At 47.8% G+C, this 18,029-nt stretch overlaps 1 protein-coding gene across 1 annotated transcript in view; it reads right to left on the bottom strand.

Annotated features, from left to right (window-relative positions):
- Positions 1 to 368: 368 nt before the first annotated feature.
- LOC135900843 (uncharacterized) overlaps positions 369 to 18,029 on the bottom strand; it is a 715,897-nt gene continuing 698,236 nt past the window's right edge. The window contains exons 44-49 of the mRNA XM_065430427.2: positions 17,502 to 17,633; positions 16,673 to 16,870; positions 11,652 to 11,858; positions 8,353 to 8,577; positions 8,140 to 8,227; positions 369 to 7,850 (exon numbers count right to left, since the gene is read on the bottom strand). Coding sequence (XP_065286499.1) covers positions 7,624 to 7,850; positions 8,140 to 8,227; positions 8,353 to 8,577; positions 11,652 to 11,858; positions 16,673 to 16,870; positions 17,502 to 17,633 — 1,077 coding nt within the window. The 3' untranslated portion in view covers positions 369 to 7,623. The remainder of the gene's footprint in view (positions 7,851 to 8,139; positions 8,228 to 8,352; positions 8,578 to 11,651; positions 11,859 to 16,672; positions 16,871 to 17,501; positions 17,634 to 18,029) is intronic.

The raw sequence follows: 18,029 nt of genomic DNA, 5'->3' as shown, positions 1-18,029 counted from the left end.
TTTAAGAAAGGCGGAGAGGACGGCCTGAGGCAGACTCTTTTAGCCTGCTACTTTGCGCGGGACAAGGGCAGAGAACGAGGGTTACGAGGAGGAGGACACAACACAATGTCTGTGAGCTAGTGCGTGCGCGCCTGTCTCTGTAACTACAGTGGGTGCTTCACGTGACCTGAACCAAGCTTTCATAAAAAAAGTCGTACATCCACAACTTGTCAAATGAAACTTATAAAACGAATGTTTAAATATTTGCACCAATTGAACTCGGCTAACAACTAAACGCACTTCAACGAAATGTTCTGAGTAACTCAAGACAATTACGAACAACACGCCCTTGATCTCAATCGCCTATGATGTAACCCCCCCCCCCCCCCCCCCTTTTCTTTTTTATAAAAAGAAAAGCTTGAGTCACGTTACGTAAAACACCTGGTATGTGTGTGTCTGTGTCAGCGTGCGTGTGTGTGTGTGTGCCTGTCTGTATGTGTGCAGCTCGCAGAGCGGGAGTGACACACGAGAGTGTAGTACTGAGAAACACGTCGTCGGGCCGCCGTCCAGGACAAACCGGCGGTCGCCACCCACACCTCCGCACGATGCAGCTCAGGGTCTGGCACCGCGCCGAATGGGCCCGTGGGTCCGACCGGCTACAAACAATGACACCACTAACCACAGCAGAGAGCTTGGCGCCGGCCACGTATGAAGAAGGAGGGCCGGCGAATGGAACAAGGGGACGGGGCAGGTTGAAACGGGGTTGGGGCGATATTTCTGCCGGCTCAGAAGACGCCGCCGCTACCGCGTGCCACACGTGCCCCGTAGCTTACCCAGACTCGCACCTGACGTCCGCTTAGCCGGGGTGCCCTTCAGTTCTGGGAAAGAGCACCGAACGCTGCCACCGGGTGATTGCGACCATCCAAGTACACAAGCAGATCTCTCGCCGCGTCATAACATCGTCGAACGTGGAATGCTAGCGGGAAAACCGCCGTCGCAGTACGTACTGCTACGTGCGCAACGTTGGAGCCTTCGCAATGGCCATTCATTGTGGATTCGCTGGCTATATAGGTAACGATTCGGGCAAGCGAGGCAAGAAGTGGCGCCATATTATGCAGAGTTGAACATTTTACGTTAAATATACGAATCTGCAGCACAAAACTGGGGCATAAATACCTTTCCGAGCACCGTTACGTATGCTGCAAATCAAAACCAAAGTGTGTCACGCTTGTAGTAGGTGCAGACCGAAGGGTCTCGACTGAGGCCCGAGTCAGCAGGGAAAAGCTGGAATGTTTCAAAAACCTAACAAGCGAGCAGTACTGGCAATGTTTAATAATCATCCACCTGTGCACAGTCAGTTTTCGTTTACTGTCTTTAAGCATTTAATGCGTTTAATTCACGTATGCGTCAAGGTGGTGCGCGAAAGGAATCACAAAGCTTTCTTGGCCTGGCTTGCTTATGCGGCGATTATTCGTATCCATACTGACTGCTTAGTCTGCTACATGATTGAAGCAGTACCATCAGCCTCGCATTCCGTTACATTTGCGTCTAATCATTTGGAGGATCTTCTAGAGGGTGTGAAGAATTGCGTTTACGTGAACAGCCTTACTTTTAAAGTTGTCTCACTTCACCGGCAGTAGCACCAGAACTCTAGCTGAGACAGGGTCGTGCCGCGCACCCTGCAACCATCGACTAGGTGTCGCGGTTGCAAGTCGAAAAGAACGACAGGTCGAGGGACAGTGAAAGCAAGCGGCGCTGAAAGATGGTCATGGTGAGGCGAGGACGTACGTGCACAAGCGCGATCTAAGCCACCGCGAGCGAAGCGTCATACGATAGCAAAGAAAGGAATGCTCGTCCCTGCGAAGAACCACAAATTCAGTGAGAAGCAATGCATAAAACAGGAAGAAAAATACCACTATTAAAAGTGCAGGATAACACTGCGGTGCAAAAGGAATGGTTCAAAGCAAAAATAACAATAATAATAATAACAATAAAAAGCGAGAACCACGTTGAGGGGCGTTAAATGTGAAATCCACAAGAAGCGAAGAGGAATGTTTTCAGCATTGCGATTGGACGATAATGCGAACGTTGGAGGCGTATTGCGCGCTCGGTGGTTAAGAACAAAATCGGCAACGAAGTATGTTTCTGCTGTGCATATGTGGAGTGTTGCTAAGGGCAAGGACCAGAAATACGGCGAGTCCGAACAGTAAAACAAACAAACAGATTAGATGGCTGCCGCGTGAGAGAGAGGTCCAGCATGGAGTGAACAAGGCCACAAGCCGGCACGATTGCTGGCTTGTGGCGTCGACCTAGCTTGTCGCCTCATCTCGCCACCATTAAAAACTCGCCGCAGTGCACGCCAAACGAAGCTCCAATCGGACCGCAATGATACAGTGCTTGTGGTGATCAGCTCTGACAATCACTCTGGAGAAAGCTCAATCGACTTAGGGAAGTGCACACGGTCTCATCTCCAAGGGAGCGTTTGGTTCCACACCCACGGTAGCAGCTCGTAAGCGGAAACGCTTCTTGCGTGACCAATCAACGAGCCTTAGCGTCCCGCTCACTTGACCTGGTCGGCAAGATAGACCCTTAAGAACGCGCTGATGAAGGCACTCGTACGTGTGTCGACTCTTGCGGGCGTCGTCTTGAGTGGCGCTTTTTTCGTGGAGGAACTCTCGCTAGCCTGGCCTGATCTTATAAATTGCTTCGAAGACGAGCCTGTTTGAGCTGCTTTGGCCGCCTCGTCCCGACTCTACTGCGTAGCGCTTGCGTGCATTTTAATCGCGAAGCGATGAGGGGAAAAAAAAAAAAAAAGAAAAACGGAGTTTGTGTGTCAGACGCAGAGGGCTATTACGTTGGCTTTGTAGCAAACAATAGTGCACAAATGAACACAACGCACTTGGATGCTATCGTTCTTGTGAGCATCGTTGGTAGAAGAAAGAGCGTGGCATTCTGGTGTACAGTGCTAAGGTGAAAACCTAAGGGCAACATACTCGGACAGGAGCTAATGCACTATGCAGTTTTTGGATCTTTCTTGCGGGAAGGCTTCCGCTGCGCGAAAGGAAACTAGCCAGTTTTAGAAAATAAAAGCACGAAATAAAAGCGATTTTTAAACGCGGCGGAATGCATCGGCTTCTAAGACACAGCTAATCATTGCCGATATATTTGTACATAACAGTGCTCGGTTAAAACTATATCAGTCGAGAGACGTATTGCGTCTGCATAACTAAAGAAACAATTCTGATTACGAAAGTGATTTCATGTTTTCTCAACTACCCAAATTCTTCATATCCCTCTGCATCTAGGTCAGACACGTGCAACTTATGACGGAGCCTACGTACAAAATTCAGAATAAAAGAGACGGTACGTCGTATTCAGCACTATACGTATGTGCTAAGTTTAGTCGAGGTCAACCCAGAATATTACGAGCAGTTGACGAAAACTACAACGCTCGTACGATTTGATGACCATTTTGGCCATACTTTCATAATGCGAAATAAAGGAACTCCTGCAATGCCACTGCCTTCATGAAGGCAATCTTAGCTACACAATAAAGTGCCATGAAACACTTAGGACCATGATTTTACATCTAACGCGGCTTTCTACTTCTTTTTAACTCTTTGTGTCGTGGCTTGTTGCTTAGATATATGCACGTTTCTTCGCGACATTTGACCAATGTGAGAAACGAAGGTGGTCAGTCTCACCATTTGCTTGGCTTGAATGCTTCGTTATTCATTGATACGCTTTTATCTGACGTTTAATATGTCCTTAGTCAATGCGCAGACGTAGATGATAGTAAAGCACTAAACGGATATATTATACAAAGACAGACATGAGCAGCCCTAAGCGGCTTTTCAAGCGCTACACTTCCTATTCATATGAAGCATGTCAGCTTTTAATTGTCTGTACAACTGATATCCATACAAATGTTTTCGTAGTAATTAGTATCAGGAATCAAGACGCGAAAACATGTTGGGAGTCTCGCTGAAGCCAAACAGCTTTCAGTATAAGCTCAGTAATTGCAAGATTGCGGTTCGTGGGTTGTAAGATAGGCTATTGATTAAAAAAAGAAGAGCTGCTACACCTGCTAAACGATGTTAACGTAAGTGCTATTTTGGTATAGGAAGTTAAAGCGCCGTGCTTTGCTAATCGCTTAAGATATGTTTGTTTATACTGCGATAATGGTCGACATCACAGTGGTCTTTACTATCCGGTAGCGTATGGTGTGGATCACACACACGGCGAACTCACTTAAGCCTAGAGAGTGTTCATGAGATGACTTCGCGGGCGACTCAGCACAATTATTTACTATGATGGCTCAGTCATGAGACGCTTAAGCAGACAAGTTCATGAGAATAGCTTGTCGGGCGAGCTGAAACATAGTTTGGGCAGGTGAACGCCAGCGAGCAACTTTGTGCAATCAACCTTACTTTCAACTTTGTCTCTCCCTCTCAGGTTTTTCGTCTCCTTTTCTGTTTCCTGGCATATCCCCGCTCAAAAGCAGACAGGCTGTGTCGTATAAAAAGTTACGGCGCGAGAAACTACGAAAACAAGGACTTTAGGAGCAGACAGTCAAAGCTCTAGTTCTCTCATGGCATTTCGCCCAAGGACACAGGACAATAATAAACTGCTACTCCTATACATTTCTAATCTATGCTGCATAATATTTCCAAGTATGCGAATAATGCCAAATCCTAGCATTTACTCCGAATGACCTGTGTTTGATGAACGTTTTTTGGTCAGATACTTGTTGCTCAGAAACGTACTTCTTTACACTGAGTGTCAGCCGATCCCCATGTCCTTGTCATGACGATGTTACTCAAGAATGCTTGTCCGTGATTTTAACCAGGCTTGATTGTCTGCCTAACGAAAACAACGACGGCCACCGGCGTACCATGACAGGGTCCCTAAAGTCAACTCGCGATAAATAGTATGCCTGCCTTTCACAAAGTCAACTAGCCGTCTCATACGTCAGCTGCCTTGATGATGTCCCCTACATAACTGGCACCTACAGAGTGTGTTCTTTGCGTACGACATAACTGCCTCATTAACAAGCCTACTGCATTTTCCAGATAAGGTATATTTCACGCTGAGATTAGGCACGAGTCACTATACAGGTGTCTGTTAAGAAATCTAAAAATTTCCCACATTATATGGCGCGTCAAAAAACAAGCAAGTTAAAGACCCAGAATGATATATTTTTTGAGCCACGCTCTCGGCTTCTAATATTTATTTATGGAAGGTTAGTTAAATCCCACGTGAAAGGGTAGTACTACCTAAAGTAGAATAACTCAATCGCTCTTTAACTCGCCATTTTTAACCTGCGCTTTAATTTGGTACCACCTTTGAACCTCTGGGAGAAAGAGTGCGCACTCCTAACTCTCCTACAGTGTCACTTTCAAGCACAGACTGAGGGTATTGGCGTGGGCAGCGTGTTTATGCCTCTTACGTTGTTTCACTCTAATATGCAGTGACATAGTAGCCGCGGAGATAGTTCCATTCATTCACACTGTTCTCGCGAGGTTCGCATATTTCAATATTTCTACTCAGGTTCACGCACGTGCAAATTTTACGCGTTTCGTTTCGTTTTACGCCTTCGCCTAATCCGGAATCCCCTCACACTTTGGAAAACTTTTCTAAACGTAGCAAGAACGTTAACCGCATTTATGTCCCGTATCTATGCTATCAACTTCGTTCGGACATCTGAACTGCTTACCATCTGGTCTAGGATGTTATAGCTGCATAAGATGTCAGGATTACGCTCGCGTTTCTTTGCCGTGCTGCTTAAATATGCATAAAAGCTTATTCGTTCTTCACCATAGCGCCATAGCCATTATTACAAAAAGAAAGTAAAACAAACTGTCGCATATTCGTACCTCAATGCCCGATCATTGACGCCACACACGACAGACGGCGTAAGAAATGCACAGCCTCCAGTGAAGCTTCAACAATATTCCGACAGGTGTATGCAGTGGTTTGATATTTCCTATCAGTATTACACAGCGTACATTGCATGTAAGTATAACTTATTTTTGCGCCTTAATCGTGTCTCTTATCGCTCTAGGATATTATTGTTTCGCAGTTAATTGTCATTGGTGTTATTTGCTCTATGGAACACGCTATTTTCCCGCCTATTAAAGCCAGCGCCCGTCCAATGCCTTGAAGCGGCGAACGTTTAAGCGTGCCTTTAATAAAGCAGTCAGTAAACAAAGACTTCCCAGTGTGCACAGCTCTCGTTCCAGCCCTTCTAGCTCAGGGCCCTTGCCGTACTAAGGCAAGGAGCCAATCAACGATCGCCATTTGCTCTCTCTCTCTTTCTGTCTGTAGACGTCACACGACCAGTGGCACGCGCGCACCACGGAGTGTCAGCAAGGAGCCAAGTGGGGCCTGCGGCAGCGGCTGACTTTATACACGAGCGAGCCGAGTGGCATACACTGCTCAGGTAGGGTTGAAAAGTACGTTGGTGGAGAGACCTTACAACGCCCCAAGGAGTCGCTTACTGTAAGGTCGGAGAAAGGAGACATCAACGGCAACACACGTGACGAGAATAGCACGCTCTGAAAGACTTGTTATTCAGTCAGGCCTTTGAAACACTGAGCTACAGGATGCCTTTGACAGGTCGAGGTACTGCAAGTTGCGCAACTGAAGATGCGAGATTCCAAGCCCGATCTTCGCTCCCTCCGCCGCCACGAGAAGGCAGCGCGGAGGGCCCTTCCCCTCCCTTCCCGAAAGCCCTCCCCACCGACGTTATTCCCACCGAGACACACCGGAAAAGCACAGACTACAACGTACACACCTCTCACTTGGATTTCGCCGAGCCCAGACAGCACTGCGCACCGAAGCCTTGCGGTGTGTGGTGCGGAACAAGCAAACAGAAGGAGGAAAAAAAACCCATGGCGGATGGGTTGAAGTACTGAGTGCTGTCACTGCTGTGGCGATGAGTCTTGGACAACTCAAGTCCCCAAGAAGCTCGCCACGTAAAATATATAGACTTCTTGGAGGAAAAAACAAAAAGAGAAAACAAAACAGCAGCGGTGTATGATACAAAGACACGGATAACATTCGGTGCAACAGCACACCTGATGATGTTTATGGATGGGAACAACTTGGGCAGCTTATTAAATACGGTCACACGCACACGGACGAAGAAGAAGAGGAGAACCGCGTAGCCGGGGCTCTTGGCAGAGAAAATACTCTTTTGGTCTGACGAGGGCGGCGCGCCTTCTCGTACGCTCTCTGCCAGAGAGGGACCAAGAAGAGGGGCCGCCCAGTCAACAACTGTTTGCGCGATAGAATGCGTCGTGTAAATATAGAATATGTATATGTACATACATTAATATATATTTATATAGATAGGCTCGCGGATGTGTGCACGCGGCCCTCTAGCAACAAGTGACGCGCGCATCAGAGGCAGTCGAGCCAACAACAGGGCGTTGGTGGGGCCCCCGTATGACTAGTGTGTGTGTGTGTGTGCGCGCGCGCGCTGTTTCAGATGGCCGGAGGAGCACCAAGCGCCAGCGCGCTTCAGTCGCGCTGGATTGTCCGGCCGCGCACCCGAGGAAGGCCGTTGAACACCCACGTGGTGGAGGGGCTGGCGCACGGCGGCTGCCAGCCCGCAGCTCGAAATGCACGCGCGCCGGCCGGTCAGCGCCACACCTTGAGTTTGCGGAAGGAGATCTTTCGCAGGCGCGCCGCCATGGCGGCCGGAGGCGCGTCGTCGTCGGACAGCGTCTCGCCCTCGCTGTGCACCTGGCGGGGCTCGTGGGCCTCGCGGCTCGTGCACGGCTCGCGAGCAGAGGACGCTCCTCCGGCGCCGGCCACCGCCGAACGCACCGGCGACTGCTTCGGCGACGGGCACGACTTGTCACGCTCTGCGACCAGAGGCGCAGCTCGTATACACACGGAGCGCACGCCACCATTCGCATAACCAGTGCAACATTTGCTCGCAGTGTAGCGCAAAGTCTGCTTGTGGTTCCACTTGAGGCATGCTCTGCGCTTAAGCTGCGAGAAAACACTGCCGCACAATTTCCACTTAGGACATCACTATTTTGCCCTCCGTGTCGTTGCTTATCGCTTAGTGCGCCCGCTTCTGTTCTTTTGTGGTTTCGCTTCCCAAGCGCGATCTTTCTACAATGCTTGGTGGCGGGCAACTCTGCTCACCTTTGGATTTAATTGAGCTGCGTAGACGACTGAGGCGATAAAAGCTGGAGCTTTTAGGGGCGTTCATCTTTCGCCGTTCACTCAAGCCCTGAAACAAAACAAGAAACGATATTTTTTTTAACGCTCGAACCACGCTACCGCACAAGCTCCATAGGCACGATGCAATGGCGAATGCTAAAAAGTTGCGGCGCCTTCTGGGCGCAGTTCCCTTGCCTCGTTTCGCTCCCTCAGCTCGAACCATCCGCGGGCCTTCCACTGGGCCTGCACCTCGTAGACGTTCTCGTCGTCGAAGAGGGTGCGTCGACCGCGGCTGAGGCCCCGGCGTCGGACCGAAGAGCCGGCCGTCGGCGCGGTTTCGGTCAGTGGAGACGGGTACTCCATCTGCTCCACGAGCACAAAGTTGCTTGGGTCCTCCGCGCGCCGGGCCTTCATCAGAGCCTGCGAATACAAGGCATTGAAGACCTCGATCATTATTGTTGTTGTTTTACAGTAATTCGAAAGTACCAGGAGCCGGCGGTCAAAACGGCGTACTGTGTGCTTCTGTACGTACGCATTGTCACCAGTGAGAACATGCGCACGTGCATAGGTGCCGAGAGCGATCTTCGCCCACTACCATATTACGGAGTGATCATTTACTCTGAAAAAAAAAAGTTTACACCCTTTGGGTTGTATATTTGCCACACAACTATAACGGTCATCTGTCCTGCTTCCGTTTCCTTTCTTGAAAACGCTGCGCTCGCCACTTTCTTGTCGAGAATGCTCTGTCATGGTGATAACTCGCATGCCGTTCGTGACTTGGAAGTACCGGGCTCGCAGCTTTAAAGAAAGGAAATGCGGGCAAGACAGATCACGATTATTGTTGTGTGGCAAATATACATCCCAAAGGGCGCAACTGTTTTTTAGTGTTAAGTCTTACAGAAATTTTAAAAATCACCTGCGGCAGATAGCATAATTCCGCTCCTTGAGCTGGATTATTCAACAGAAGCGGTCATGCACGAGAAATCGAAACACATAATCAACTACTTAACAAAATTCTTACTTAACTTTTAAATTAATTACTTCAGGCACAGATTGCAATTTACGGATTGCAGCCGGTGAGTTCGCAAAGCGTATCCACTTATAATTATATTTCAGGATGACACTAGTTTCGAAATAGTCATTGCCAAAGTGTGCGACTAAACAGATGGGCATTCCAGTTACATTTGTGCTTCGATGCATGAAAAAAACGTTTTGTTAAAAAAAATTATCGCAGTTTTGCCTGACAGGCGATGCATCGATTGCGATAGTTTTGTTAGGCGTGTAAATTCGTAAACATTCGCTTACTAACTAAATTAACAAGCATGGTGCCACGCGCGCACAGGCAGACATAAACAGATCTCACTCGATGAGCGCGGACACTCGCTCTCCAAACGCTGGCGTGAAGAAGGGCGGCAGAAGCAGCGAGCGAAGTGCAGCCTCTCGCTTCAACGCGAACTAATTGGCGAGAACACGACGCACACGAGGCTATGAACGTGCGGTTCATCTAGACTCTGCACTCATCGCAGACCGCTTTCAAGATAGTGCCCTTAGCCGCACCATACGCCGCAGCCGCCGGAGTAGAATGGTCAGTCAGACGCAGTAATTGTTGTGGTTACTGGCCTTTTTTCTTCGTGAAACGAAATTATTGACTGGAACTCCAATGCATTTTGTCGGACGATCCTCATCAATGTGCAAGAATGCAGCATTGAGGAGTGCTCACTGCAACAAGACATTTCGCCGCAGATCTTGAGGGCGTATTTTTCGAAAGTGGTGATAGGCACTGCACTTCTATCAAGAGGGTATATGCTCAATGCATACTGGATAGGTTCAATTATGCAATAACATGCCGCCCTTACACCTATTAACTAAAAAGTCGATTAGTGAGAATTTCTTCAATGATTGTATTTTTGGCAATAATCTCGCATATTTTGATGCCCACTATTGCTATGAGTCTGAGGCAGCAAAAGTTATTATTATGTCTTCAGTCCGATATTTGTATTAATTAGAGGCAGTTGTCGCTGGAGCACCTTGCAACATAGGAGTGGCTTATTAGTTACCTATAGTAAAGACCGCCACACGAGAGTCGAACTACCACGAAGTTCTGGTTGATCTTGCATCGCAGGCTGTAGGCCTCCTGCTCACACACCAGCGTGAGTACTTAAGGGTTAAATGGCCCTTACACAATGCTGGGTGAATGCTGTCCTAAAATGTATCTATTGCTGTTGGCTGGTACCATGGCATGGGATTTAGCCTATCATTGTTGTGTTTCTAACGTAGATGTCGAAATGGGAAAAGCTACAATTTCACCACCACCGTGGGACAGTAAAGTACGAAGCTTAAACAAAGCGCATCGCTGGTCACGGGCTAAGCAAAATACAGCTCTTATGAACGTATTTGCAGTTTAGACGCGCATCGTGTCGGAGATACGAGAAATGCACCATCATTTGATCGCGAAAGGACACGACGTCGTGTTTCAGTGGCTGCCTGGCCATTGCGGTATCTCCGGCAACGACCTCGCTGACGAAGCTGCAAGGAAAACGCACGAAAGAGCAACCCTTGTTTGTACACTTTTATCGCGGACTGACGCAGCTCAACACTTAAGCAAGCTAGCGCACCGTATGCCATTGGAGAAGTGGCACACACCTGAGTTCACTCAACATCGATTGCATTTCTTCGATCCATCTATGCAACTGCGGTAGTTACCAGGGCTTCACGCAATGAGGAAACAATGCTGTGCCGCTTACGCTTGGGCGTCGCATTCACCAATGCATATACGTTTTTGAGTGGTATGGCTGATAGCGCCGAGTGCAATGCCTGCGGTGTCGAGGAAACTATAGAGCATCTACTGTGCTACTGCCCATCTTTTGAAAATGAAAGACACAACCTCTGCACAGCTCTCAATCAGTTAGATAGGAAGCCGTTCACTTTCCACAAGATCTTGGGACCATGGCGTCGCATATCGCAGCTACAAATAGCCACAAAAGCGCTGCCGCGATATTTTAAAGCTACCGGATTGAGTCAGCGTCTGTGATCCGGACTGAGTGACCGAATTATATCCCCAGTGGACTTTCTCTTCTGCTTTTAATCTTTCTGTCCTCTTTTTCCTTTCCCCAGTGTAGGGTAACCAACCGGGTCCAGTCTTGGTTAACCTCCCTACCTTTCATTCATCAGTTGCTCTCTCTCTCTCTCTCTCTCTCTAGACGCGCATTGAAACCGCGTATTTAAACAGCGCATTTGAGGTTTAATGCGCTCCTGACCTTCGCGCGCGCATTAAGATAAAAAACGCAGTGGGTCAAGGAACACAGTATTAAACAAAAAATCGTGCGTGTGATAAGTACCAGATAATGCCCATTCCACACTTTTCGACATGGTCAAACAACAACGACAACAACAACAATAGGTATTTTATAGCTGTATAAGAGCTACCGCGGGGAAGGCGAGTGTACAGGTGAACGCCCAGCATAGAACCTAGCTGGTAGCGCGTATAGCCGTACCTGAGCAATAATATCCTGAGCAGTGCTGCTTATCGGAGCCTTCAGAATCGCGTACGGCTGGTCTGCGGACACGTTGTAGACGCAGACCAAGTAGGTATCCTCGCCGTCGCTCCACTCAGTGAGGCCGCCCTCGCCGGAGTCCGCTTTGCGGCGCTCCTTGTTGCTCGAAGATTTGATGGTCGTCATCCACGCCCGTGTGCTCGGATCCTGCGCGTGGCACCAGACTCTCAGGGCAAACTGCTGGTGGCATGCGCACCAATTAAAGCTCGATCGCCGCAGATGAATGACCACAGAAGGCGCCCGTAAATTTAGTCGTTGACTACAAGGTTGCACTACACATTCGATAGCATTCTGGACATATACGCTGGTACATAGAACTGTACCCGAAAACACAAAGTGTTTCAGCATTCAAAACGGCACCATCTCATTTGGCAACGCGGCTAGCAACTGTTGAGGTTACATACAATGCCGGAAATTTCCCCTTCGTTTGCGAAAATACTTCATTCGGGCAATTTCTTTCCGGATAGAAACCTAAAAGTAGTTCACGCATGACTCCCTGCGAGTACTTCATGCGCCCCAGCTGGATTTCTTTCTCCGCAACTCCCTGCAAGGCCGAGCTAACGGTGACTGCGCTGTGCGCGTCCCGTTCTTGTAAGAGCATCTGGTGCACTGCGACATGCGTACGTGCTGTCGCACGTCAGAAATATGTATGTTTTCCCGTTCACATAAGTACTTTACCGCTCAAGTTTTGCTCAAAAGGCTTCTATCCTTCCGCAAATGTTGTGGGTAACTTATAAGAGGAGTTGCTCACGTGACACGAAAGGCGAGGAAAAACCGCACAAATATTCTCTCCAGTGTCAAAGTAATAATCATATATCACCGAGTAAAAGCTGCAAATGTTTTCTTCAGAATTTTTCTCTTCAGAAAGAATAACACTAATGGTGCATCTCTGACTGGTTCCTACCGAGCACCACTTCGGCTTGCAGCGATGCGCAGTCCTCTCGAGGTTGGAGCCAGAGAAAGCCTGCCCCTGCCGAACGTGTCAAGTGCTCCCAGAGCAATCGGAGTAGCCACGTGATCGAGTTTCTGTCCGATCTCGGCCGCGCTCCAAGGTTGGATATGGGAGCTCCTCCGAGAGCTCTGAGCTGGAGCGTGGCGTTCTCAATGAACGAGGCGAATGTGTTTCGTGCGCTCGATTTCAACCAGACGAATGTAAATCGCCTCGCGAAAGCGCTCCAGGGCACTCTAAAGTGACCGGCCGAACGTTCCATAAATCAGGTTGTACTCGTTGATAACTTACTCCACGCTTTCCATGACATCGCTCGGCAGCAAACTATCACATTTATTAGCGAAGAAAAATGAAGCTGGAACATTGGTATTTGAACATCGTGCCCTAAATTCGACGCCAATGAGGTTAGTGCTACGTTTGCAGCACGTTCAAGGAGTGTACAAAAGTCGCTGTCCTGTGAGGTCACCGAAGCCGGTTTCAGGAATTAAATGTCTACACTGTTCGTCACTCTTGCTCAATTTAAATTATGGGGTTTTACGTGCCAAAACCATTTTCTGATTATGAGGCACGCCGTAGTGGAGGACTCCGGAAATTTGGACCACCTGGGGCAGGCACGTACCCAGGATTTTTTTTCGGGGGGGGGGGGGCACCACCTTCATCATCATCATCATCATCATCGTCGTCGTCGTCGTCGTCGTCGTCGTCGTCATCATCATCATCATCATCATCACCAGCCTGTTTTAAGTCCACTGCAGGACGAAGGCCTCTCCTTGCGATCTCCAATTACCCCTGTCCTGCGCCAACCGATTCCAACTAGCGCCCGCGAATTTCCTAATTTCATCGCTCCACCTAGTCTTTTGTTATCCTCGATTGCGTTTTCCTTCTCTTGGTACCCATTCTGCAACCCTAATGGTCCAACGGTTATCTAACCAGCGCATTACATGACCTGCCCAGCTCTATTTTTTCCTCTTGATGTCAATTAGAATATCGTCTATACCCGTTTGCTCTCTGATCCAAACAACTGTCTTTCTGTATCTTAATGTTATGCCTAGCAATCTTCGTTCCATCGCTCTTTGCGTGGTCCTTGCTCTCAAACATCTCTGTCAGTCTCCGACTGTCTGCCCCATATGTCAGCATTGGCAAAATGCACTGATTGCACATGTTACTTTTCAGTGATAATGGCAAGCTTCCAGTCAGGAGCTGGCAATGTCTGCCGTATGCGATCCAACCCATATTTATTCTTCTGTGAATTTCCTTCTCATAATCAGGGTTCCCTGTGATTAATTGACCTAGGTAAGCGTGCTCCTTCACAGTCTCTAGAGGCCCACTGGTGATCCTGATCTCTTGTTCCTTTGCCCGGCTATTTATCATTATCTTTATCTTCTGCATATTAATATTCAACCCCACTCTTACACTCTCTCTGTTAAGGTCTCCAATGATTTGTTGTAACTCGTCTGCATTGTTGTTCAGTAGAACAATGTCATCGGCAAACCGAAGGTTGCTGAGATATTCGCCGTCGATCTTTACTCCTAAGCCTTCCCAGCTTAATAGCTTGAATTCTTCTAAGCAAGCAGTGAATAGCTTTGGAGAAATTGTGTCTCCCTGTCTGACCCCTTTCTCTATAGGTATCTCCCTGCTTTTCTTGTGTAGAATTAAGGTAGCTGTAGAACCTCTGTAGATATTCTTACGCGAAAGACGAGTCAGTAAGACGAGAAACTATTTATAGGTTATATTTACAACAACGCTTGCAGCGCTGACCGGTTAGATTCACAGCGCGAGCCCAGTTCGTTCTTCCTCCTCTTTTCTGGAGTGATGGCGCCCACGCGCCTCGTTCAAACAAATACCACACGCATGTAGCAATATTACTCCGCCAGTTAATCACAGAAGCAAACAAAATCATCGTCATGCGGCCTTATCAAAATGGCGTCGTGCTTGATAGCTCCGGATCGTCCGCTGTTCTTGAAGAGTTTTTCCACCGGCGGAACCAATGAGGTATGCAACAGGCATGGACAAAGTGTACGGAGTCTGAGTATATTTCACTCTTCAAAAGTCTGCGGTACAGTTCTTTTCACTGCTGAGCCGGTTTACTCATGAAACTTCACTGCCAACTGAAGTGAAGCTTGGCAATAAATAGTTACAGCGAAGCAAGCATTTCAGTTCAATAAGGAATTAGGCTTTCGTCATTCCACTGTAATAGGCGAGGGAAAACGTGTAAAATTAAAAATAATTTTACTTTTTTGTGGTTACCGCCTTATTTGGGTAACAGGAAAAGTTTGAAGTACGGATTATTTGAAGCCTCGTGGAGGAACAGTGGCTGGTTGTAATGAGGGCGTGGGCGAAGCTTCACTGTAGACTCAAGTTGTCTCCGACTATAGTAGCATTTCTTGTATTAGCTCTGGAAGAATTACAGCGAAATATATATTTGCGGAACAATCACAGTTCTTTTGGATTCCTCGTTTACTGCTCCAAGTGCGAAAACGACTCGTGTTGTTATTTGGGAAGTTGCGTACCGCTGTGTGGCCGCCAGTCCCATACAACCGCGTAGAGCGCAGGATACTGCGATTGTAGACGTACTGCGCCCACCGCGAAATGTTAGAAAAACACCCACATAATCACAATAGAGAAGTGGCTACGTGAGGCGGTTCGACCGATAACTGTAGAAGCGTCATTCAAAACACGTAATTGTTCTCCGCTTCCGACGGCGTTTTCTCTACTTCCTATTTAAATAAAAAGATGTTGATCCATAAATATTTTATGAAGCAAGGGTTATATTTCTTAGATTTGTCGTTAAATTCGCTTTTCCTTGCCGTTTGGTTGTTGCCTTGGCTCTCTCCCTTAGTAGATCGCTTGATTTCTCAACTCCTTGCGAATTTTTGTTTCCAGTTGCCAATTTTGCACGAAAAGTGCTATACAATTAGGGAAAAGCCAGACGAGGTAACAGGCGACAGTCATCTTGATTATCGGTTTGAGGGTTATTGCAGGTTTTCGTGATGGACGCTGTTTCACATTATTTTATTTTCCACCTTATCTAACCCACATCACGTGTATATGATTCCGGGCATCATTCCGGGCTGTCATTTAAGGAAATAATGAAGCAAAAGGAAAAGTTAAACGCAATTGGCGTTTTCTCCGCCCGCAACTCGTTCCACGAGAGTACAGACCAGCTGACTAACAGCCGCATCCCTTTCCTGGTCCCAGAATGAGCCTAAACAAAGAAGGTTGAACTAACAAAAGCAACAGCTATGCGCGTGACAGTTGAATGGATGGTGACAAATGAACGCATCTCGAGTTGATCTCGCGGGCGCCGAATCTATGAGAAAACTGGCCTTCACATCCCAAGAGATGCTTCACATCCCCCCCCCCCCCCCCCATGCATGGTATGCTTGACATGCCTAGAATGACATAGCACATGGATGACATGAATGACATGACATAGACGTCATTATCACCATCGAAGCACGAGAGAGGAGCCCGGCTGCATACACGCCTTTTGCATGACGCGTTTCGCCCTTGGCAATACGGGCTGTCGCTACACTGCTACATTTATTTATTTATTTATTTATTTATTTATTTATTTATTTATTTATTTATTTATTTATCGCTTTTACCTTGACATACGGCGCGCTATATAGGTCGTTTTGAACCAGCGGGTGGATATGAGCAGGGCGGCACGTGTTTGTTTAGCATAGCCTACAAGTCCGAGTTGATGACATGGATGCCAGTGTACAGTGAAATGGCTTCTCTCGATTAACTTCGCACAACACGTGCCTTGAATTAACACTGCGAAATGGTGGTTCATGCAATACAGTGCTCTCACACAGCGACAGTTTCAGCGCGAACAGATCAGGGAAACTCGGCAGGCGCAAAAGATGTAATTTATGACTGGCCGCGCTACAACTCCTTGTTGTGCGCCGTGAAGCAGGTGTAGAACAGCCGAAATGCGATTCTGCGAAGCACCCACGTGCCTCGGTGGTCATACGCGGGGATCGAAAAGAAGTCGAGGTGCACTCACGTCTGCCAATTTCTTGAGTATAAAACGGCTCTCCATGTTGGCCCCCGTTGTCTGCGACAGCAGCGGGCATTCGTCCGGGTCTAGGATCCTCTGCGTGGTACTTTTTTCCTGGGTAACTCGGTCCCAATTTTTCTGCGTCTCCTCCATGAGGACATAGTCGTCGAGACGGTCGCCCAGCTTGTTGGCCTTGTGGAGCGCCTGTGGTCAGCGGGAACGGCATGGTTTGCTTACAAACGCATAGTGACCGACGCATAACCCTGTCGTGCGTGCTACCACAAGGACACGCGACTCATTCCGCACGCTTCGCGATTAAGCGCGCTGCGAGTAAAAAGTTGAACAAGCATTTTGCCTCAACAACAAGCCCGTGTCACTTTTGTGCACAGAAATTAGGATTAGGCGACTGAAGGTCGGTAGAGGTTACACAGCAGCCAATAGTATGAAACGTGAACACGGGGAGAGTTTTACTGTACGGCTACCACCACTGGCGAGTACATAAGTACAAACGCAGGAACAAGCTCAAAGGTCTGCCGTAGGATTTGACACGCTGAAGAAGCATCTCAGGCATTCGTAGTCTGTGTTCACGAAAGTGTTCTTACGCTAAAAGTGTTCGTAAGAGAGCCGATGCCGGCCAATTGTTATGCTCTTAGCGAAGGCAGACAGCCAATGGCGAGCAGCGCTTACGAATTAAAAGCTTTGTGGATGCGGCCCCCGTTGTAGGTGGGGAATACTAACTGATCTGAGAGGCACTGCGCGTGCGCAAAGCCATCAGCGAGCATTGTGCGCACGACAGTCGACCGACATGCATGCACCGTGGCAAGCTTTCACTTACTTGAGCAATAACTTCTCGCGATGTGGTGTCCTCCGTTACCTTCAGTATTGTTTTTGGTTCATCGGGCATTACACCATGCACCACTAGGAAAAACATTCGTCGCTTCAGACCCTGAGTTCCGGCGACCAGGTTCTGCGATAAAAAGCGTTAGGCAAAGGAGAATTATACTTGTGCACCTTGAAGACTCAGAAATGACGAGGCTTCAATAAAGGTCCTCAAGAATACTGATGCTCTGTTTGCGCAAATTTATATAGGGCTTTTTTTTTGCTGCACGAAATTTTTAAAGATTGCCTGTGGCAGAATGCACAGTCTTAACGCATGAGCTAAACTACTCGATGAGGCAGCCATTAGTTCTACAACAAATCAAAATGCTTAATTAAATAACTAACATAATTACGCTAACTTACTTTTTTATTTATTAATTTACGGCACATATTTAAATCTACTAATTATACCCGATGAGTTCGAAAGGCGTATCCACTTGGAACGAATTCTCAGGACTGTATCAGTTGCGAGATATTCATTTTC

Source organism: Dermacentor albipictus, chromosome 1 (genome assembly GCF_038994185.2).
Source record: "Dermacentor albipictus isolate Rhodes 1998 colony chromosome 1, USDA_Dalb.pri_finalv2, whole genome shotgun sequence".
NCBI lineage: Eukaryota > Metazoa > Arthropoda > Arachnida > Ixodida > Ixodidae > Dermacentor > Dermacentor albipictus.
The sequence above is the reverse complement of the archived record's forward strand: the minus strand, read 5'-3'. Positions and strand labels throughout refer to the sequence as shown.